Source organism: Balaenoptera ricei, chromosome 3, assembly GCF_028023285.1.
Source record: "Balaenoptera ricei isolate mBalRic1 chromosome 3, mBalRic1.hap2, whole genome shotgun sequence".
NCBI lineage: Eukaryota > Metazoa > Chordata > Mammalia > Artiodactyla > Balaenopteridae > Balaenoptera > Balaenoptera ricei.
The window spans coordinates 175,638,263-175,660,508 of record NC_082641.1 but is presented as its reverse complement, the minus strand read 5'-3'; the positions used below and the strand labels follow the sequence as shown (position 1 = coordinate 175,660,508).

Below are 22,246 nucleotides of genomic sequence, written 5' to 3'. Positions count from 1 at the left end.
TTCAGTAAAAGTTGGATTTGTTCACTGTATTAGTCAGGATAATTAATGACAGCTGCTGTAACAAGCAATTCTTTAAACTCTCAAGGGCTTAAAACAATTAAGTTATTTCTTGGTCATGTTTAATGAAGGTCTTCTTGACAGTGTTCTTCCAAGTCCAGCTGACCCTTGAACAACATGGGCTTGAACTGTGCAAGTCCATTTCTTTGTGGATTTTTTTCAATAAATATGTACATTACTACATGATCCGGGGTTGGTTGAACTCACAGATTTGTAACCACGGATACAGAGGGCTGACTGTAAAGTTATGTGCAGATTTTTGATTGTGTGGGGCTTGGCTCCCCTAACCCCAGCATTGTTCAAGGGTCAACTGCAGTAACTCATGGAAGCAGGCCCCTTACTAGTTCCATGTATGACATGTTCATCTTACACACGTGATCTCCAAGGTCTTCATGGAATAGAGAGAAAGAGCAGGGAGGGCTATGCGGGAGGTTTTATGGCTACTCATATCCCACTGGCCAAGACCCAGTCACATGTCCCCAACATAACTGCAAGGGAAGCTGGGAGATGTGATCTCAATCACGTGTACCCAGGAGGAGGAAAATAACGCACAGCACTGGTGTTACCATATGCATTCTTGAGTTAAAGATGTTTGAGAGAGGAACTAAAAGGAAGGCAGGCGCAGGTCTACATTTGGGTTGATAGACGTCAACCCAAGGTGAAGAAATCAGCAAAAGCAACACATCTGGAGAAGAGATGACCAGGAGAAACACCACCCCCTCAAGAGCCCTCATTGGTATTTGAGGGTTTCTGGGTTCTTCAATGTGTGTCGGATACTTCCTCAAGACTCTATGTGGGGAGTTCCCTGGTGGCCTAATGGTTAGGATTCTGGGCTTTCACCGCTGTGTGCTGTGGCCTGGGTTCAATCCCTGGTCAGGGAACTGAGATCCCTCAAGCCGCTCGGCCAAAAAAAAGACTCCACATGTTTCTTCCCTCACATCCTTCAGGTCTCTGTTAAAACACCAGTTCCTCAGCAAAGCCTCTTCTGACCAACCTATTTCAAATAAGCCCCCGACTCCATCACTCTCCATGTAACTTGTTTGATTTTCCTTCACAACAATTAATACTACCTGAAGTCACATTACATAGAGATTTGTGTATAATCTGTTTTCCTCAGGAGTAAGATACTGAGGGGCAGATACGGCATCTTTCTTCTAACCCCAGCATCTTGAGCAATGCCTAGTGCTGAGTACACACTCAATAGAGCTAAACAAATGAATAAGTGAATAAAGGGATGAACTCATTGATTAACCTCTGGGCACCAATATTCTTCATAGAGTTAGCACTCTTAGTAACATTTATGGAATGAATAAAGGAATCCAGAGCAAGTATTCAGGTGGCCTTAGAGGGCTGCTGGCAGGAATAGCAGAGTAAGCTCTGGTTTTTGGGGTTTTTGAATAAATTTATTTATTTATTTTTGGCTACATTGGGTCTTTTTTGCTGCGCACGGGCTTTCTCTAGTTGCGGCAGGCGGGGGCTACTCTTCGTTGCGGTGCGCGGGCTTCTCATTGCAGTGGCTTCTCTTGTTGTGGAGCACAGGCTCTAGGCGCACAGGCTTCAGTAGTTGTGGCTCGCGGGCTCCAGAGCGCAGGCTCAGTAGTTGTGGCACACGGGCTTAGTTGCTCCGCTGCATGTGGGATCTTCCGGGACCAGGGCTCAAACCCATGTCCCCTGCATTGGCAGGTGGATTCTTAACCACTGCGCCACCAGGGAAGTCCCAAGCTCTGGGTTTGAGGGAGGCAATCCACTCCAACCTGCTACCTCTACCCACACAATCCCACCTGATCCAACTTAACTCACACCAGCCCTCCATCACTCCTAACTCAACAATGTCTATCAAGTGCTGAATGGATAAACAAAATGCAGTAAATTATTATTCAACAATAACAAGGAATGAAGTTCTGATGCATTCTGCAACATGAACTGTGACATTATTATGCTAAATGAAAGAAGCCAGACATAAAGGACCACATATTGTATGATTCCATTTATATGAAATGTGGAGAATAGGCAAATCCACAGAGACAGAAAGATTAGTGGTTTCCTACCACCGAGAGGTTTGGAGGAGATGATGGGTGACTGCTAATGGATATGGGATTTCTTTCTGAGGTGATGAAAATGTTCCAAATTGATTGTGGTTATGGTTGCACAAGTCTGTGAATACCTTAAAAACCATTTAATTATATAATTTAAATGGGTGAATTATATGGTATGTGAATTATATCTCAATAAATCTGTTTTTTAAAGCCTTCAACCCAACATCTAACCCCAAATTCAAGTCACCCCAAACCCAACTCTCATCTTAACTGATCACATCTTAACTTACCAAACTGGCAATCCCTACCCCATATTCACAGTAACCCCTACTTACCTCTACTCAGTTCATTCTACTTCTTAAATCAACCCTAATTCAATTCAACCCAATATCCAATTCCAAACCCTTAATGCAATCCACTCATCATTCCAACCCCCAATTCAACAGATCCCCAAACTGACTCAACACACTTCAAACCACCCTCCAACTCCACTTATCTTCAACCCACTTCAATGTAATTTACCCTACCCTTAACCCCTAACCTCCAACTCACCACAAGGGTCAACTCATAATTCAATTCTCTTCACTCCCAACTCACTCCCTTGACCTGCCTCCCAAACCTTGGACCCCTAGTCATTTTATCTCAAACCAAAACCACATTCCATGTCACCTCTTGATACATCCCCTCAGCTCAGCCAGTGATTCCAGGACCAATCAACCTCCTAATAGGTTCACAATTTTTTTTAGGGTAGTCACAGACTTATGCAACCATAACCACAATCAATTTGGAACACTTTCATCACCTCAGAAAGAAATCCCATATCCATTAGCAATCAAGGTCAACATGGAGATCTGGCTATTTTCTTTTTTAAAGTTTAGATGTCTTCCTAATAGGTTCACAATTTTTCCCAGCTTTATTGAGATATAATAGACATATAGCGTTGTGGATGTTTAAAGTGTATATAACATGTTGATTTGATACACTTATATATGGCAAAAAGATTACTACCATAGCATTAGCTAACACCTCCATCACGTCACATATTTACCATTTCTTTTTTGTCCTGAGAACACTTAAGATCTGCTCTCTTAGAGATCTGGCTATTTTTTCAACTTTTCCTCTAGCAGCCTAAGTTAATAAACAGGTCTGTCACTTCCAGTGAATCCCATTATAATTAGGTTCCCCAACCCCCAAAGCTACCTCTACCAAAAGACTCAATTATTAAGACAAGTGGTGGCAGATTCCTCAGGTGAGACAAGAGCCTGACCCTAAGAGAGATACAGCCAGCGTCAGACGAAAGACAGACAGGGACACAGTTCACTGGTTTATTCTCAGACTTGAGATGCCAATTATGCCCTATGGCCTGGGGCGGTGGGGTGGGGGGGGGGCAGGGGGATCATGCTAGAATCTCTCTCATCATATCCCAGCCTTCTCTAAGGAGGAAGCAGATTAAATATACAACAGAGGTGGTTTTCCCTTTTAATACAGACCCAGGTATAAATAGGGCAGCACCATTAGGATCCTGATTTACCCCCCACCATCTTGGTCCCCAAACCATCTGGCATGGCAAGGTGCATTTGGGGAGATATGGGGGGGAAGCAGTATTCAGAGCTGGGCCGAGGCAGCAGAAGGGGCACACAGCTCAGTCCAGGGAAGTCCCACTTCCCTCTGGAGTCTGACTTCGGTCCCTTCACTGTGAACCCACCTGAAAATAGGAATGAGTGATGGGGTCCCAGCCTGGGATCAGGAGACATCCAGTGCTTAACTATGGGGAAGGTAGCACCAAAGGGTGTTGAGAGCACTGATTGAGGGGTGGGAGGCAGGCACAGGGGGGCATTCATCAGCTCTGAGTTAGAAGTTCATTGCATGGGGGTCGGGGGAGGGAGCTGAGCATCGGGTGAGCATGAAGGGGACAAACAGCCAGACTACAGTTATGCCAGCTGGGGTGCAGTGCAGGGAAACTGGACTCATGGGCCAGGGGAGTCCAGCCTCCAGACCTCCGGAACGGAGAAGGAATATTGTTTGACCGTAACGAGCAGACTCTCCCCTGGCCCCACAGTCCCAGGAGACGATAAATATGATGGCTTCAAAGCCTCAGCACCAAATGTGCCCCATCCGGGGCTCCCTCACTGTCTCTCCCACCCCTGAAGCTCTCAGCTGCTAAAGCAGACGGGGCCCAGTTCAAACCCAAACTTCTGGTTCGTCTGGCCAAAGTCAGCGGACGCCACGTCCCATAAGGGCAGAAATCCCACTCGGGAAGAGCTGAACTGGAAGAGGGTCTTCGTCTGTCCCTTCCGGAGCTGATCATGGGAAGACACGGATGCCGAGTCAGGGGGAGGGCCGCCGCAGCCTCCCGCCCTGCTCTGGCCAGCCCCTCACCCCTCCCTTACCCTGCAGCCGTCATAGGGGACAGTGACGGTGGCTGCTGCCGTCTGGTTGAAGGACAGCTCTTCCCCGTTGGACCCAAGGAAACTGACGGAGCGGCCATAGTCTCCTGCAGCTTCATCCAGCCAGGCGGCCGAGTTCTGGCAGGAGTATGTGAAGCTCTGGCGGGCTGTGGCACTCAGCAACTTCAGGAAGGTCAACTGTACCACACTCACCGGGGCTCCGTCAGCATCCACGTAGGAGAACTGGAGGTGGGACAAAGAGGAGGTGAGGGTACTCCATTCGCCTCTACTCTTTCTGAGGTACCCACCTCCCAGGATCTCCACTCACCGCAGACCTGCCCCCCCCCCCGCCATGTCCTCATCTATATCAGCCCCACCAGCCATCCGGCCATCCACGGTTCTCTTGCAAGCCCCTAGGCACGTGTGGCTATTGAGCCCTTGAAATTGCAGCCGGTGAGACCGAGAAACTTCTCAAAATTTTATTTAAATTTTAATTTTTTTCTTTTGGCACCCATTTTTAAAAAACTGAAGTATAGTTGATTTACGATGTCGTGTTATTTTCAGACTTACAGTGAAAAGATTTAGTTATTTGTGTATATATATATGTGTGTATGTGTGTGTATATATATATACATATACTCATATATATATTATTTTTCAGATTCTTTTCCATTATAGGTTATTACAAGATATTGAATATATAGTTCCCTGTGCTATACAGTAGGACCTCATTGTTCATCTATTTTATATATAGCAGTATGTATCTGTTAATCTCAAACTCCTAATTTATCCCTCGCTCCCCTTTCCCCTTTGGGAACTGTAAGTTTGTTTTCTATGTCTGTAAGTCTATTTCCGTTTTGTAAATAAGTTCATTTGTATCATTTTTTTTAGATTCCACATGTAAGTGATATCATATATTTGTCTTTCTCTGTCTGACCTACTACACTTACTATGATCATCTCTAGGTCCATCCATTTAAATTTTAATTTTTTATTTAATTATTTAATTTAAAAATTGTAACTTTAATTTATAACTAATAACTGAGCTTCAATCCATTTATCAGAAAACTGAGGTTTGGAACAACTTGAGGATGTGAATCTACTTTTGCAACTGCAGGTTTTATGCAATCTAAGTACTTCCAAGGAAAGTTAGTGTCCAAATTACGATGTGCTATAAATATAAAATATGCACCAGCCTCTGAAGAACTCAGAGGGGAAAAGTTTAAAATGCCTCAATAGTCTTTATATTGATATGACAACATTTTGGATATACTGGGTTACATAAAATATATTACTAACTTATCACTGGCTTGAGATAACTGGCTTGGTAACGCGTCCTGGCTTCCTTCTCTTCCCTGTACCATTTCATGTTCCACAACTGATGTTTTCTGGAATCACGTCCCAGATAAACCCCTTGCAATTGAGTCTTTGCCTCAGGGTCTGTTTCAGGGGAACCCAAACCAAGGTACCCCCTGACATTATATTATAGCTTTGTTTCCTTGGTTATTGTCTGTCTGCTTCCTTGGTCATATTCCCAGTAGAATATCAACTTCATGAAGTCAGGAACTGTGTTTTCTTTGCTGCTATGTTCCCAATGTTTAGCATACACATATATGTTACATAAACAAATCCCAAATGAACCCAGGATTCCACTCCATCCCGTAAACCTGACCTTCTTCCCATTTACATATCTTAGAACCTCACTAGACATCAGTCCCGTAAACCAGGAACCTGGGTGTCATCCCGACCTCTTCCATCCCCTCCATCTCATCAATTACTCATCTCATCAATTACTCATCTCATCAATTACTCACCTCATCAATTACTATTGATAGGTCCTATTCACGTGCCATCTCATCAGTTACTAGGTCCTATTGACTTATCATCTCATCAATTACTAGGTGGTACTGACTTGCCCTCTTAGAGGTTGTTCTAAGCCATGCCCTCCTCTCCATCCCCATAGCACCAGCTCCAGCATGGTCCCTTCCTTGCTCTCTTGGACCAACACATCAGTCTTCTGGGTCTCCCAGCCTCCAATTTCCCCATCACCACCACCACCAGCTCAGAGGCATTTTTCTATCACAGAGATTTAATCTCGGTCCCCCTCTCACTTAAAAACATTCCATGGCTCCCTACTGCTCATAGATCTTTCTGAGGAAGTGGGCCTAGCTCACACCCACCTCCCCAGCCTCTTCTCCTACCACATTCCCCCTCACACTCTCTAAAGCAGAGCAAGTCACCTTTTCTTTAAATTTACCAGGCCCTCTCTTGACTCTGGGCCTTCGTATATCCTGTTCCATCTGCCTGGAACACTATTCCTTGTCCTCCCAAACTTGCAACCCAACTTATTCCTTAGACCTCAGCTGAGCTGTGACTTCTACCAGGAAGCCTTCAGGTCCTTCCAGCACTGCCTCTGGATCGCCACCATGACCTGTGCTTGCCCTATCATACATCTGATGCTGTGATCATCAGGAAGGCAAAGTGAGTCTATCCTGTTCATCTCACCTCCTCCAATTCCCATGCTAGTTCCCACCAATTTTTATACCATCCCCGCCTTGGCCTCCAGGGCAACTCACCTTCTTCCCTCGACGGAATGTGCTATACCAGCTTCCAAGCTTTTCTCTGGACCAGGAGGCCAGTTTCACCTGGGGGATGGAGGGGAGGGTGTAGCAGGTACCCCAGGGGGCCACCGTGTCCTTTCTGCATTTACCTCCCCACAATGAAAGCTACTGACTGTAAATATCAGGGACTCTGAGGCTGTTCTCTGACTGTTGGACTGGGCTTGGCTGGTGCACAGGACAGACCCAAGAGGCTGGGTGGTCCTGCCTTCTGAGGCAGCCTCCACCAATGATTGACGAGAGATGGTGGATAAATGCCCCAGCTCCCTCTCCCCGAGGTGGGGGACAGCTCCCAGGAGCCTACCCTACACTGTCTCCCGGAAGTCCCCAGTGGAACTGAGCCCTGGGTGTCCAATGGTGATGTTTTAACAGCACACCCCTTATTGGCTGCCTCCCCTGGCCCCTCTCACTTACCCTTCCTGGGATCACCTCCTAAATAAATGACTTGCCCTTGTCAAACCCTCATCTCAGGGTCTGTGTCTGGGGAACCCAAACCAAGAATGTTCCTCACTCCCTGCCCCAGCCTCTCTCTGGGCAGAAGGAAGATGAAATGGTGAGAGATCAGGCCTCAGTTTTCAGCAACTGTTTAGAGATCAAGCCCCGCCCTCAAGCCCCCATAAATTGGGTGGGGGTGAGCTCATCTAAATTTGCATCTACTAAGGTATCTGAGTTCCCACTAAACCAAGGCTCTGACCAGTAAAAAATAAGAATAAATAAGAAGAACATTATTGGGCACTTTTGCAGGCCCTGTGCTTACAACGTGTTTTACCTGCAGTAGAGGTATTAACACAGTGACACACATAGTCAGTGTTCAATCAGTGTCCCCTGATACGTTCATTGGCACCTCAATTGCACAACCACCCTATGAGGTAGATACTTTCTTGAACCCCACTTTACAGATGAAAAAACTGAGGTGACAGATCTGGATTCCAGTCCGAGCAGTCCAGGGTCCAGAAGCTCACTGCTCACCCACTGCCCTCTAGAGCTAAGCCTGGTGCCTTGGTGTCAGAGGCTGTTAGGCTCAGGGCTCCCTGATGGAGAACCCCAGGATTTCTGGGGGACCAGGTGGAGGGCAGTGAGCCCATGGGGCCTATAAGACAGCAGGTTAGGAGGCACAAAAGAGCGTGGTTAAGGGCTGGGACAAGAGTCAGACTGTCGTGGGTAATCTTGTCCCTCTCTGTGCCTCAGTTTCCCTGTCTGGGGGATGATAACAGAATTTTATTTTTTTAATTGAAGTATAGTTGATTTACAATGTTGTGTTAGTTTCAGGTTACAGAAAAGTGATTCAGTTATACATACATACATATCTATTTTTTTCAGATTCTTTCCCCTTATAGGTTATTACAAAATATTGAGTATAGTTCCGTGTGCTACACAGTAGGTTCTTGTTGGTTATCTATTTTAGGGATGACAGAATGGCCACATTGGTGGTGGTTAATGCAGCCAAGCGCTTAGGGCTGGCACACATACCTGCTATTTCAAGGTTCTCCATCATTATTGATTTCTTTACTAGATTTTCTTATCCGTCTTTCCCCATAGAAAATGAGCTCCATAACAGCAAAGCAAAGAAGTTTGTTTTGTTTTGTTTTGTTTTGGATTCTCCGCTGTAACCCCAGCATTTCAAGGAGTTGGCATACAGTAGGTGCTCAATAGATGTTGGTTGAAGGAAAAATAAAGTCCCAGTCAACGCCTGGTGTGTGTGTGTGGGCAGGGTATGAATGAAATGGTTTCCAGAGTCTTGTCCCTCCTTCCACCACCACCACCACCTCCCATTTCGCCCCCAGAGGTACTCACGGTCTCAAACTTCTTGTCTGGGTAAAGGCAGGTCTCTCCTCCCGCCGTGAAGTTGCAGAAAACCCTGAGCGCATCCCGCGCGCAGCCCTGATTGGGGTCAATCCAGTACTCCCCTGCCGCAGAGCCAGGTAAGGCGGATGAGCCGGGCGGACCTCAAGGCACCCCGCCCACCGGGGGAGGGACGGGACCTCACCGTCGGGCAAATGCGGGTGGTTGCGGTGCAACTCGCCGCACACGAGGCCCGGGCTCTCAGCCGTGCCCGGAGGGCGTCGCAGCTGCTCCAGCTCAAAGCTCAGCGACGTGATCGAGGCCAGCACCTCCTCCAGGCCGCCCTCCGGGACTCCCAGGCCCGGGACCGAGCGCCGGCGCCGGCGCAGCCCGTGCAGCTCCGCAAATGGACCCTGGGCGGAGGTGGGGATGGAGGAGAGGAGGAGATCAGAGACGCAGGAGGAAGAGACAGGGAGAGAGACGGGCAGAAATGAAAGACATGGGGGACAGAAAGACACAGGGGTAGGGGGAGAGGAGAAAGGGGAGGGAGAGATAGAGACAGGGACAGGGGGAGATAGACAGTCAGAAACAGAGGGAGACACGGGAAGGAGAGAGAAAGAAAGGCTCAGAGATGGGGAGAGGCCGAAGCGGAGAGACGATAAAAAGAGACAGAACCACAAAGTCAGGCAAAGGAGAGAGAGAGACAAGAACAGAGAGAGACAGAGAGAGGGTGCGCCCAGAAGAGAGAAACAAAGATAAAATAGTGAAACAAGTGTTTGAGATAGAGACAGAGAAGGGCCAGGAGAGATGGACATATGAGATACGGTCAGAGCCCCCATGGATATCCCCCCCAATGCCCTACACGCAGCCCAGTTCCTCCTTCAGCTTTTGGGCCACCTCCCACCTCACCTGCACCCCCTGAACACCTGGTGTTCCGCCCATTTCTGGGCACTGAGGGACCCAAGGGGGACACACTCCAACATAGTCCCTGGGTAACTCACCTGGGGGCCGGGGGGACCTGGGGGGCCGGTGTCTCCGCGGGGACCTTGGGATCCCTGTAGGGAGAAGTCATTTGGGTGTGAACTCTGTCTATGGAGAGCGCTGCCAACACACACACACACACACACACACACACACACACACAGAGCACTGGGGGTAAGGACATGCAATTTTCAGCACCAAGCATAAACTGCAAATTTTCTTTCTATATGTGAACATCTCTGAAGTCATCGTCTTAACATCTGTGACAAGTCATAGTTTACTTGGCAGAACTGTTTCCTTCCGTAGCAGTTTATAAAATAATGGCTCATCTTACAATGGATGGCATCTTAGATTTGATAAAATACAATGGTAAGGGGCTTCCCTGGTGGCGCAGTGGTTGAGAATCTGCCTGCCAATGCAGGGGACACGGGTTCGAGCCCTGGTCTGGGAAGATCCCACATGCCGCGGAGCAACTGGGCCCGTGAGCCACAACTACTGAGCCTGAGCTTCTGGAGCCTCTGCTCCGCAACAAGAGAGGCTGCGATAGTGACAGGCCCGCGCACCGCGATGAAGAGTGGCCCCCACTCGCCGCAACTGGAGAAAGCCCTCGCACAGAAACGAAGACCCAACACAGCCAAAAATAAAAATAATAAATAAATAATAAATGAAAAAAAAAAAATACAATGGTAGGTGTTGAAGAAATACTTGTTGAATGCCTGACTGACTGAATAAATAAATGAATGAATGCAAAGGCCCTGAGAGTTCTGGCGCAGTGAAGGGGGCTGGGAAGCTGGGATGTGGGAGCCCAAGGGAACAGTGAGTACTCACCAGGGACCCCTTTGAGCCTTTCTGTCCTGGAGGACCCTGTGGGGTAGAGACAGGGAGAGCCGGAGTCCTGGCTGGCCCAACAAGGTGACCCCACCCCACAAACCCCTCATACTCACCACCACACCTCGGGTCCCAGGGTGGCCCAGAGAGCCGATGGGACCAGGGGAACCCTGGACAAAGGACATCAGAGTCATCATTGATAGGGTTCATCCCTATGGTCCAGACACATCCCCCAGACAGGCTTCCTGCTCCCTCCAAAGAAGACCCCAAATCCCAGATGCAGACTTCAACCTTCAAGTCCCCAGAGAGAGCCCCCCATTTTCTCCAGACACAACCCCTATTATTCTAGACCCAGGCTTCCCAAATCCCCACACCCACAGTCTCCAAACAAGCCCCACTTCTGCCTTCCCACCACCCTCTGAACACAATCTTCCCACTCGAGGCAGGACACACACTCACAGGTTCTCCCTGGAGGCCAGGGGGGCCTTGCACTCCTGGCAAACCCTGATCCCCTTTCTCACCAGCCTCCCCAGGGGGACCAACGAGACCAATTAATCCGATGTGGCCCTGGAGGATAAAAGAGGCACATGTTGGGGAAGAAGTGAGGGCGGGGGATTGGGAGACTTTTCTCCTAGAGCCTTGGTGTAGTGAGCTTGGAGCAGAGGAGACCCCAATCTCCTAGCCCTCTGGCTACAGAGGGAGGTAAAGGTGGAGGAGAGGGAGGTAAGTGGGGGAGGAGAATAATGGAAGGAGGTATCCTTACCTTTTCCCCCTTGAAGCCAGCATCTCCCTTCAGCCCTGGGAGGCCAGAGGGCCCCTGGAAGGAGAGTTAGGGTCAGTTGGTGAGTCTCAAACAGAAAGCCTCAAGGTCCATGTGAGTGATTGGGGGATGGTCCAACGGGAAATTACCCAGGTTTCAAATGGAATTACCAGGGAAGTGGTCATGGGGATGCTGGTCAAGAAAGAGGAGGGATGATGAGAGATGAATGAAGGGGTTTGTTGGAGGATGGCCAACTTGGATGGTCAGTGGTCAACATCAATGTAGATGGTCAGTGTAGGCTATTAAGATAGGTGGTCTGTTTGGTCAATGTAGACCATCAAGATAGAGGGTCAGTGTGGATAGCCAGTGTAGATCATTGAGATGAGTGATCAGAAGAGATGGTTAGTATAGATGGTTAAGGGTGGACCATCAGATGGATGGTCAATGAGAGGTCAGTCTGCAGCATCAGCACCCATGGTCACTAGATGGTCACTGGATGCCCAGTGTGGTTCCCAGTGCTGGGACCTCAGGGACAAAGGAGTCTCTTACCAGGGGGCCAGGAGGGCCCAACTGTCCAGGAGGTCCCAGGAGGCCTGGTTCACCCTAGGGCAAAGCAGAACATGGGGGGCTGAACTCTGCCAGAACTCAATGTGGATGCCCCACTGCCCACCAGGGTCAGCTCCTGCTAACTATGGTGAGAAATTACAAGACGGGAGCACCTAAGGAAGGCAGGATCCCACCCCCCCCACCCCGCCCTGTCCCTGTTCCCACCCCACTCACCACAGGGCCGGGGATCCCTCGAAGACCCTCAGGCCCGACACGCCCAGGGGGCCCTCGAGTCCCCACTGGGCCTGTCCTCCCTGGGGGCCCGTCAGGACCTGGTTCCCCCTGAAAAGGACAGGGGCAAGGGAGGGGGCAGAGAGAATCAGGGGGTGGTTGCCTCCCCACCCGCCAGCCAAGAACCAGCAGGGAGGGGGGCGGAATTGGAGCACCCGTGGTGTCCCAGGCCTCTCCCCATTCTGATGGCCCAACTGTTGGCTGACAGGTCAGGATAAGGACCCCCCACCACCACCACCTTGGCAGGGGGCACTCACCTTGGTACCTTTCTCCCCTTCTCTGCCTTCTCGACCCATGTGACCAGAAGGACCCTTAGGGGAGAAAGTGTGAGTGGGGGGCTGTGAGGTGAGTGGGTGCTCTGGGGATGAGTGGGGGGGTTGTAGGGGGGAGCGGGGGGCTGTGAGAGTGAATGGAACAAAGTTGGAGCCAGGGCAGCCAGGAGGTGGTGGTGGGGTGGTCAACACTCACCCTTTTGCCAGGGGGCCCAGGGGGCCCGGGTTCCCCAGAAGCACCAGGCGGACCCTGTGGAGATTAGAACCAGCAGGGTAGTTGAGGATGACGGTTTCAGGATGCCTTTTTTTTTTTTAACATCTTTATTGGAGTATAATTGCTTTACAAGGGTGTGTTAGTTTCTGCTTTATAACAAAGTGGATCAGTTATACGTATACATATGTCCCCATCAGGATGCCTTTGATGCGAAGACAGCCTTCCCCACATATCACCCAGCACCAGCCATCTCCCGCCTCCACCCTCAAGCTGCTCGCATTCAAGGTGAGGCCCCAGAGAGGCAAAGCAGGTGCATCTACAAGGGCCCTGGGTACCTCATTGACCCACTCTCCTGACCCCCCAATTCACCCACCCACCAGCCCCGACCCCCCCTCTTCATGCACCACATCCTCTGTCCCCCTACTCACCAGTCCCCCCACATCTCCAGGGTCTCCCTTCTCCCCTGGGGGGCCGTCTTGACCCTTTGGTGGGAGGAACAAAGTCGGAAGGGGTCATGGGGGCACATGAGAATTTAGGGGTGAGGTTTGGAGGAAAGTGAAGGTTATTTTCTCCATCGACCTTGCCCAGGTCTGTGGGGGGCTTGTGGAGAGGGGGACAGAATAGGGAATATGCTGGGCTTTCGAGTAAGGAGGGGTCACACTCACCGAAACCCCAGGGTCTCCGGGGGGGCCTAGGTCTCCTGGGAGCCCTGTGGGGCCCTGGAACACAGAATGATGGATAATTATATCTCTGAACGATGGAGCATTCATTCATTCATTCATTTAACTGTGCCCAGGCACAGTTCTGGTTGCTGGGATACAATGGTGAACAAAACACAAAATCCCAGCCCTGGTAGAAGGAACACTCTCGTGTTTAATGTGAGCTAAGAATGTTCCATGCATCATCTCACTGTATCCTCTAGGCTTGGGATTCACAGATAGAACTGACCTCAGAGAAAGGACTCGGCAAGCGGTGGGGTGGTGAGATTCAAATCAAGGTCCCTCAGACTCCGAAGCTCCTTGCTGCTCTCCCTCCCAAGCCCGAGCCCCATCGCCATGGTGGGAGGGGCTCAACCGCTGCCCTGATGGCAAATCCTTCATCAGCCAACTCTGACCCAGCATGAGTCTCAACCTTGACCTTGCCAGCATTGTTAGAACAACTCAGTGTGGAATCAAGTTTCCCCTACTGCAATGACATATAACCACTCCATTTTTATATTGATTCATTCTTTCATTCAGTCATTCATTCATTCAGCCATGTTCCGGGTTGCTTGTGGAATCAGCACACTGGAGGATGGGACACCCCCCCCCCCCCGGCTGGAAGTTGGGTAGCAGGTCCAAGGTGACACATGTGCTCCTCCCCCGAGTCTCTGCCTCCATGTCCCCCAGGACTCACCACGTTTCCTTTCGCTCCATCCTCTCCGGGGGGGCCTTTCTTGCCCGGGGGTCCAGCTGCCCCAGATGGGCCTGCGTCCCCCTTTTCACCAATTTCTCCCTTGGGCCCCTTTGCAGAAACAGAGTTCAGAGGCGCCTGGACTCTCCAGGGGTCAAGGGTTAGCATACCTGGACTCAGGAATCTGGGTGGCCTGGGGCTTTCCTGGGGTTAGGGGTCAGAGTAGCCTAGACTGCCCAAGGGTCAGAGGTCAGAGGAATCTAGGATTTATAGGAATCAGGGGTCAGGATGGTCCAGTTGCCCAGAGGTCATGGGCAAATTTGGGCTAGCCCATGTGCCACCCTGGAGTGAATCAGAAAAGGGATCCCCTCTGGGCGACTCATCCCCAAGCCAGGGCTTGTGGTTTAGATCTGAGCCCCACCTGCCTCCTCAGCCCTACACCCTTGTGCAGTATACAACCTAGAGAACTTTATGTAGCAACCCTGATACCTTTCAGGGCTCTGTCATCAAGATAACGGGGGATGCCTGTAGGTCCTGGGTCAGTGGGTGACCTAGGGCTGCAGAGGTCATGGTGGCCCTAGATGCCCAGGGGTCAGGGATTCCCTGAGATGGGTGCAGCGACACTGGACAAAGTTACTCACAAGGATGCCTGGGATTCCTGGGGGTCCCGGGTCTCCAGGCTCCCCTGGCTCACCCTGCAGGAGGCAAAGTGAAGGTGAGGAGAGTTCCCATCCTGGCAGCCAGAACAGCCACCCCCAGGCAGGACTGGCTGTGCCTCCCCGCCCCGGGCAGACTCCTGTTCTCTCTCTCTCTCACCTTCTCGCCCACTGCTCCAGGCTGACCAACTCCCCCAGGCAACCCTGGAGGACCCTGGAGAGACAGCAAGGGGTACAGCTGGGACTGTGCGATCCCAACAGCCCCTTCCTGGGAAAGCCGTGTCCTCACCTCTGAGGCATCCTGCCCTCCCCCAGAGTCCTCACCTCTGATCTGCTGGGGCCCTGGGGACCCCGAGGGCCTGGAGCTCCATGGGGACCCTGTGGGACAGTCAGAAGAGCATCCAGTGACCCCATGGCCCTTCAAAACTCCACTAATCACAAACACCACCCTTGGTGCTGGTGACCCACAGGATCCTTAAAATGACAATGTGCCCCCCCCCAAATCGGTTTAATGGCCACCCCTGCCCTACCACCCCCCCCCCATTTGCCCCCATTGTCCATACCATGGACCCTACATCTCCAACTTCCCCCTTTTCTCCAGGAGGGCCTGGCATCCCCTGTGGAACAAAGAGGCAAAATTGGGGCACAAAGTGGGAAGGACCAGAGGCTGCACCCCCAAACTCAGACACCTACCTGCAGGCCAGGGGGGCCAATCACCCCCGTGAAGCCTCTCACTCCATCATCTCCTTTCTGCCCAAAGAGGCCTGGAGGTCCCCGGTGTCCCTGAGCCCCATCTGCCCCCTGGGAGGAGGACAGGGCAGGGCACAGTTAGGGTCTGTGTCAAGGGTTGGAGAGAGGCTCAAGGTCAAAGTCAGGACTGAGGTTCAGGGTTGGGATTAAGTTTGGAGAGGGTCAGGACCGGGTCTGAAGTTGGGGATGCAGGTTAAGCGTCAGAGATTAGGAATGAAGTCAAGGGTTGAGTCAAAGTTTTTCTAAAAACTTTGCCTTGGGTGGTGAGTCAGGGTCAAGTTGAGGTCAGTTAAGGTGGTGAGGGGAAGGTCCAGATGGGGTTGAGATGTAGGGTAGGGTTTGAGGTTAGGGCCAAGGTAGAATCAGAGTTTGAGCCCGGGTTTGGGGTCTGCCTTGGAGGGTGGGTCAGGACTGGGGTTAAGGGTAAGACGGGGTCAGGTTCGGCTAATGTTGGATGTGCAGATCAGGTGTGAGTTGGGATTGAGGTTAAGGTCACAAGCAGTGTTGAGATTAGGGCTGTGATGGGGTTCAGGGGTTGAGGTCGGGGTTGAGTCAGATTCTGGGGTGAGCTCATATTGAGCATTGGCATGGAGGGGTAGGTCAAGGTCAGGGCTGAGTTTGGGCCCGAGTCACCATGGAGAGCACTGTCCCTTCCCACTGGGGATCCAGGGATGGCCACAAAGCTGGGAGCACTCACCGGGGAGCCTGGGTGTCCCACAAGACCCCGTATCCCTGTCGGTCCAGGTGGGCCCTGGAGGAGGGAACAGAGTCAAAAACCCCTCAGGTTCAAGATTGGTGGGAGGAAACACTAGAGATGTCAATCACTGCACCCCTGTCCACTCCCCCCACCAAGAAGCTGCATTTCCCTCCCCCAACCCTGTCTTATTAGCTACCAACTCATGGGACCCGACAGAGCATCTGTCCTAAGTTTGGCCCATCAGGACGTTTGCCCAAAAGTCCCACCAGGACCCAGGGACTGAGCTGGCCCCCTGATGCTGGGCGCTGAGGCTGAACTTCCGGAGGGAAGCTGGGGGTGCAATTAACCCCTTTATTCCAGGTAGCTTGAGTGGCTTCTGTTACTTGCAGGTGTCAAGATGGGTCTCATGAAGGCAGGAAGCTCTGTGGCCTCCCCCCGTCCACCCTCCACATCCCTCTCCCCTCCCCAAGGACCAGCCCCCTCACTGGGGCCCCCCACTCACCGCATCCCCCTTATCGCCTTTGCTGCCCTTGTGACCCGGGGCTCCCACTTCTCCCTGCAGAGGAAACAGGATGAGGGAGGACCAAGCCTCCCTCTACCCCCATCCTCCCCCCAGCCCCTCCCCTTCCATGAGCTCTCTCTCACCTTGTCCCCTTCCTCGCCAGAAGGTCCCACAGCTCCAGGGGATCCAGGAAGCCCCAGGGGCCCTGGGATCCCATCTTTGCCAGTGGGGCCAGGGGGGCCGCGTTCACCCTGATGGGTGGAGTGGAAAAGGGTATGTCGGGGCCAGGAGGGCAGAAATGAGCTCCTGATATGTAGAGGGCTGGATCTTGGGGATGCCTGGGGGATGGGGGGCAGGCACTTACCGGGGACCCCTTCTCGCCTGCAGGACCAACAGGGCCTTGGCCTCCACTTTGGCCAGGAAGCCCAATGCCCCCTGCTGGGCCTACAGGACCGTGCTCCCCAGGGGAGCCCTGAAAACAGGGGTGAAGGGTCAGGGATAACAGCAGTAGTGGTAATTCTCATTTATTGGAGGGTTTTCAAGCAGTCAGGCCCTGAGTTAGGTGGTTACCAGCACATCCAATCTATTCCCCAGACAGCAGCCAGAGGGCGCTGTGAACACCTGAGTCCGAGCACGTGCCTCCCTGCCCACATCCCTCTGTGGCTCCCACCTCACTTGATGAAAAAAAGGTTTTCCTGGCAGCCCTCAAGGTCCTGTACGACCATGCTCTCACCTCCTCCCACTCACCCTAGGCTCACTCCCCTCCAGCCACACGGGCCTCCTCACTGTTTCCTCCAGCCTCAGGACTTTGCACATGCCGTTCCCTCTGCCTGGCACACTCTTCCCCACCCCCAGACACCCACATGGCTCCTCCCTCACCGCCTTCAGGTCTCAGCTCAAATGTCACCTTCTCAGGAGGCCTTCCCTGGCCTGCCTATTTCAACGGCTCTCCCCTTCTCCCCTTTACTCTGCGCTAGTTTGCCTTGTGGCATTCATCACGGCTGATCCCTTATCTCCCTGGCTAGATCGTAGTAAACTCCAGGAGAAAGAAGGTTTTTAAACGCTGATGTCTGACACGCAGGTAAGTATGTGTCCAACGGATCATCTCATTGAGATTTACGATCATCTAGGAGATGGGACTATTTTACAGACAAGGAAACTGCGGCTCGCGCAGTGACACGACTGCCAGCCAGTGAGCGGCAGAGTTGGCCGTGACCCCGACCTGCTTGGCTCCCCAAATAGCAGACTTGATGAGGCCAATACCCAGCGTCCCAGAAACCCTGAGACCTCTGCACCCTGCCCCCCACACAGCAGACGGGTTTACACTTACGTTAGCCCCGACGGGGCCCGGGGGGCCCTTGTCACCCTTCAAACCAGTAGGTCCCTGAGGAGGAGATGATTCACAGTCAAGAGACTCCCAGAGGTGCCCCCGGGTCCTGTCTTCACTCTGGGGGGCTCAGAGTTCCCACCCGCTTCCCGGGCACTGAGGTTCAGGGATCTGTCCCTCCTGCAGCCATTATTTTACTATCACATTTGCCCCTCCCCTGGGCCGCCCTTTCCTTCTCTGCTTCACAGCCCAGCCAGGCACATGCAGGAGGGGCTCCAAACGATACTCACTGGGTCCCCGGGGGCTCCTTGGGGACCAGGGAAGCCCCTGCGTCCAGGTGGCCCTTCCTTCCCAAAGGGTCCCAGTGGTCCCAGGTCCCCCTGGAGGAGTGCAGAGGAGGGAGGTCAGACTCCAGAGAAGACGGCGTCTCCCCTCAATCTGTGAGTCTGGGCCCCCTGCCCCATGGGGTTGATTCTGAGCCTGGAGGTACCGTGGGGCCGTTGAGGGACCTTTGGGGTCACTTGATGAGATCTCCCGCGGGGCAGGGTCTCACCTTGGCCCCCTCTCTGCCTTCCAGGCCCGGAAGACCTTGTTCACCAGGAGATCCAGGGGGGCCTGGGGGCCCCCTCTCACCCAGAGGCCCTGCTTCTCCTGTCTTTCCCTGGAGAGGAAGAAGGCTCATCTTGAATGGAGGTGGCCCGGGGTGGGGGTCTGCCTGAGATCACCTCTCCCTCCCCCAAATATCCCCGAACTGGTGCAAAACCGGGGAGACCTGTGGGGTCCACTCTGACCTGAGGACCCACGACACCAGCTGGTCCAGGTGGGCCTGTCTGACCTTGGAAGCCCTGAGGAGAAACATTAAAAGGAGGTGTCATGGAGGGGAAGAAATGGAGAGCCTAATGGGGTCATGGGTCAGAGGTCAAAGGGCTTCTCACCAATTCTCCTCTATGTCCAGGGTGCCCAGGTTGCCCGTCTTTCCCTTGGGGGCCCTGAGGGACAAGGTGGGAGAGAGTTGAGGCACAAACAAGGAGTCGCCCCACTGCCTGGCTCCGCCTCCCCCCCAGCAGGGTGAGCTCACTTACAGGGGGACCCCTTGGTCCAGAGAACCCAGGAGGGCCTTGCAGACCTGGGACGCCCTGAAATGGAAGCAGAAATCATTCACTCATCCCTCCCGCCTGCCCCTGAGTCCCACATAATGACAACAGCATGTTGGGTGCTTCCTGCAGGCCAGGCATGGGGTCAAGCATTCTATGCACAGGAAGTCATTTCATTCACCACCGCAGCCCTTTGGGATGGGGACTGTGGTTATTCCCATTTGATAGAGTTGGAAACTGAGGCACAGAGAGGTTAAGTGACTCACCCAAGGTCACACAGCAGGTGAATGGCAGAGCTAAGACTTGAACTCACAGCTCTCTGACTTCAGAGGCTGTGCTTTTTCTGCATTCTGCATTATAATGTCTCCTCACCTTCTGGGCTTGTCTCCTACCCAGAATCACACCCACACACACACACACTCACTCACTCACCTTTTCTCCAGGGAACCCAGGGGCTCCGTCCTGGCCCACATCACCCTAGGATAGAATGAATGAGACTCAGGCTGCAGAACAAACTCAACAGGGAGGTATTGGGTGGGACTTGGTGAGCCTGGGGCAGAGGGCCTGCTTGGGGGGCCTGACCACCCACCCACCCCATACCTTGGGGCCTGGTTGCCCTGTGGCACCTGGTTGCCCCCTCTCTCCACGGGAGCCCTGAATAGAAAAGAAGCAAAGATTGGAAGTAAGAGGGTGGGGGAGCCTAGGAGATGAGGATGAGTCCTCTGGGTCCCCCCACCATGACTACCTGAAGTAACCCAAACCCTCTTCCCGCCCACTTCTCCTCTCGCAGCCCCTCCTTCCAGCCCTGCCCCCATTTTCTTACTGGTGGTCCCCGCTCTCCTTCCAGGCCTGGCTGCCCAGCCTTCCCCTGGAACGTAAATTAGATGAGGGGGAAGCAGAAGAGGGTGATGGTGCAAATACACGACACAAACACACAAATGCACCGAGCCAGAGACGCCTGCCCCACATTCATTTGCAAGCCTTTCACTCACACACACGCGTAAGTACAGCTTACACATGCAACTACGCAAAGATCACAGGCACCCAATTATATTATGATTGCACCTACAGGGTCCACACATACAAGCACATTTGCTCACACAGACACCTATTTATCCCAGCTGCATGGTATGCACACATGACCGCATGCCGTCGCAGCATGCAAGGGGTGACCGCAGCTTCGAGATGACACTCGGAGCCTGTCATGTAATATGTCCCTTGCACACGTGTCTATCCAGTGTACACACGTATGTGCATGGATTCATGTGCGGACACGGTCCTGATAAACACAGCAGTATACAAACCCTCATGTGCATGTACACAATGTCCATTTACACAGCTACGGTGCACACATAGCGAAACAACGCATGCATGTACACACAATCCCCCAGGTGCGCGGAAACACACACATATGTGTATTTCCCTATTCTTTCACACACTTCGACATACGCCCTCACACATGTACACCCATAGTCACACAACGTACGTGCAGCTGGTGCCCTTGTTCACCCAGTCACAGGTCCCTAGGCTGCAGCACCCAGATCCCATCTAATCTGCGCTGAAAGGCACACGGGATGCACATGCATACACAGACACGCAGGCACGTTTGCTGTAATGCCAGGTGGGATCACCTACATGTGCCCTGCATTGCACATGGCAATATGTGTGCACACAAGTGCTTCCAGGCATGGACACAGCCACCTAGGGCCCCACGTGCTATCACGCACAGCCATACAGTCTGTTCGTCTCATGCAAGCCCTTCCCTCTCCCCTGACCCCTGGATTGCGACTCACCCGCTTCCCTTTTTCTCCTAATGGTGCCAGGGGCCCGGGAAAGCCAATAGATCCCTGAGTAAAGAGAATGAGAGAGAAGACGTGGGTGTGAGGAGTGGGTGACGTTAGCCCCTCACCCCATTCAGCCACCCCATCTTTTCAGGCATTTCCAGGCCAGTGATTACAGAAAGTTCTTTGGCCCCTCCAGCCCCAGTGAGCAGCCCCTCCCTTGCTCACTCCATTCCAGCCTCACTGGTCTCTTTCATGCTACTCAAATACCAGTACATTCCTGCCTCAGGGCCTTTGCACTGGCTGCCTTTGCCTAAAATGCTCTTCTCTCAGATCCCCACAAAGCCAGCTACTCCTCATCATTTAAATCTCATTCAGACATCACCTCCATAGAGAAGCCTTCCGCCATCATCCTGACCACCACATCCTCAAGTCATGCTCTGTTTATCACGTCCTATTTTGTTTCCCCTATAATATTTGTACTGAAATGACCTTGCTCATCTGTTTACTTATTCAATGACTAGGACATAATGCTCTGGTCTTATTCCCTACTGCCTGGCACATGGTGGTGGCTTACTCAATACTTGTTAATTAACTGCCTCCAGTACTTGCTTTCCTGCCCATCGTCCCTTGACCTGGGGGAAAACATCATATGCTCTGATATCCCCTCTCACCCCTCACTGTGTTTTGAATCCTAGATCCATCACTAAATTAGCTGTGTGGCCCTGGACAAATGGATTGACCCCTCTGAGCATCAGTCTTCTTTGTAGCCTAGGGATACCAGCAATACCTCCTTCACAAGGTTTTCGTTAGGATTAAATGGGATATGTAGAGAAAATGGGATTTTTTTTTTAAAGGTGCTTGGCACATAGTATGTGCTCAAGAAATATTAGCTGTCTTTGTTATTCATGCTGATTATTAGTAACTGCTATGGACTGAATGTTTGTGTCCTCCCAAAATTCATATGCTGAAGCCTCAGTCCCTAGTGTGATAATATTTGGAAGTTGGGCCTTTGGGAAGTAAGTAGGTCATGAGGGTGGGGCCCTCGTGAATGGGATTAGTGTCTTTATAAGAAGAAGAGGAGACTAGATCTCTCTCTCTCTCTCTTTCTCTCTCTCTCTCTCTTTCTCCTTCTCCCCTATGTGAGGACAAAGACAGAAAATGTTCATCTACAAACCAGGAGAAAAGCCCTCACCAGAATCCAACTATGCTGGCACTCTGATCTCAGACTTCTGGCCTGCAGAACAAATTTCTTTGTTTAAATCACCCAGTCTAA

The 22,246-nt window shown here is 51.9% G+C and overlaps 1 protein-coding gene across 6 annotated transcripts in view; it reads right to left on the bottom strand.

Annotated features, from left to right (window-relative positions):
- Window positions 1–3,404: 3,404 nt before the first annotated feature.
- The window catches only part of COL5A3 (collagen type V alpha 3 chain), a 37,877-nt gene continuing 19,035 nt past the window's right edge, over window positions 3,405–22,246 (bottom strand). For 3 of the 6 annotated variants that reach the window (XM_059918480.1, XM_059918475.1, XM_059918481.1), the window contains 37 exons: window positions 20,983–21,036; window positions 20,013–20,057; window positions 19,790–19,843; window positions 19,622–19,666; window positions 19,178–19,231; window positions 19,031–19,084; window positions 18,887–18,940; window positions 18,649–18,756; window positions 18,386–18,475; window positions 18,099–18,152; window positions 17,133–17,240; window positions 16,912–17,019; window positions 16,769–16,822; window positions 16,267–16,320; window positions 15,513–15,620; window positions 15,383–15,436; window positions 15,144–15,197; window positions 14,980–15,033; window positions 14,805–14,858; window positions 14,167–14,274; window positions 13,437–13,490; window positions 13,200–13,253; window positions 12,754–12,807; window positions 12,543–12,596; window positions 12,229–12,336; window positions 11,998–12,051; window positions 11,452–11,505; window positions 11,148–11,255; window positions 10,805–10,858; window positions 10,689–10,724; window positions 9,881–9,934; window positions 9,085–9,292; window positions 8,892–9,004; window positions 7,056–7,124; window positions 4,484–4,723; window positions 4,281–4,393; window positions 3,405–3,798 (listed from right to left, as the gene is read on the bottom strand). In XM_059918480.1, coding sequence (XP_059774463.1) covers window positions 3,699–3,798; window positions 4,281–4,393; window positions 4,484–4,723; window positions 7,056–7,124; window positions 8,892–9,004; window positions 9,085–9,292; window positions 9,881–9,934; window positions 10,689–10,724; window positions 10,805–10,858; window positions 11,148–11,255; window positions 11,452–11,505; window positions 11,998–12,051; window positions 12,229–12,336; window positions 12,543–12,596; window positions 12,754–12,807; window positions 13,200–13,253; window positions 13,437–13,490; window positions 14,167–14,274; window positions 14,805–14,858; window positions 14,980–15,033; window positions 15,144–15,197; window positions 15,383–15,436; window positions 15,513–15,620; window positions 16,267–16,320; window positions 16,769–16,822; window positions 16,912–17,019; window positions 17,133–17,240; window positions 18,099–18,152; window positions 18,386–18,475; window positions 18,649–18,756; window positions 18,887–18,940; window positions 19,031–19,084; window positions 19,178–19,231; window positions 19,622–19,666; window positions 19,790–19,843; window positions 20,013–20,057; window positions 20,983–21,036 — 2,895 coding nt within the window. In that variant the 3' untranslated portion in view covers window positions 3,405–3,698. Of the gene's footprint in view, window positions 4,394–4,483; window positions 4,724–7,055; window positions 7,125–8,891; window positions 9,005–9,084; window positions 9,293–9,880; window positions 9,935–10,688; window positions 10,725–10,804; window positions 10,859–11,147; window positions 11,256–11,451; window positions 11,506–11,997; window positions 12,052–12,228; window positions 12,337–12,542; window positions 12,597–12,753; window positions 12,808–13,199; window positions 13,254–13,436; window positions 13,491–14,166; window positions 14,275–14,804; window positions 14,859–14,979; window positions 15,034–15,143; window positions 15,198–15,382; window positions 15,437–15,512; window positions 15,621–16,266; window positions 16,321–16,768; window positions 16,823–16,911; window positions 17,020–17,132; window positions 17,241–18,098; window positions 18,153–18,385; window positions 18,476–18,648; window positions 18,757–18,886; window positions 18,941–19,030; window positions 19,085–19,177; window positions 19,232–19,621; window positions 19,667–19,789; window positions 19,844–20,012; window positions 20,058–20,982; window positions 21,037–22,246 lie in introns of all 6 variants that reach the window. The other 3 variants (XM_059918476.1, XM_059918477.1, XM_059918479.1) reach the window with 2 other exon arrangements.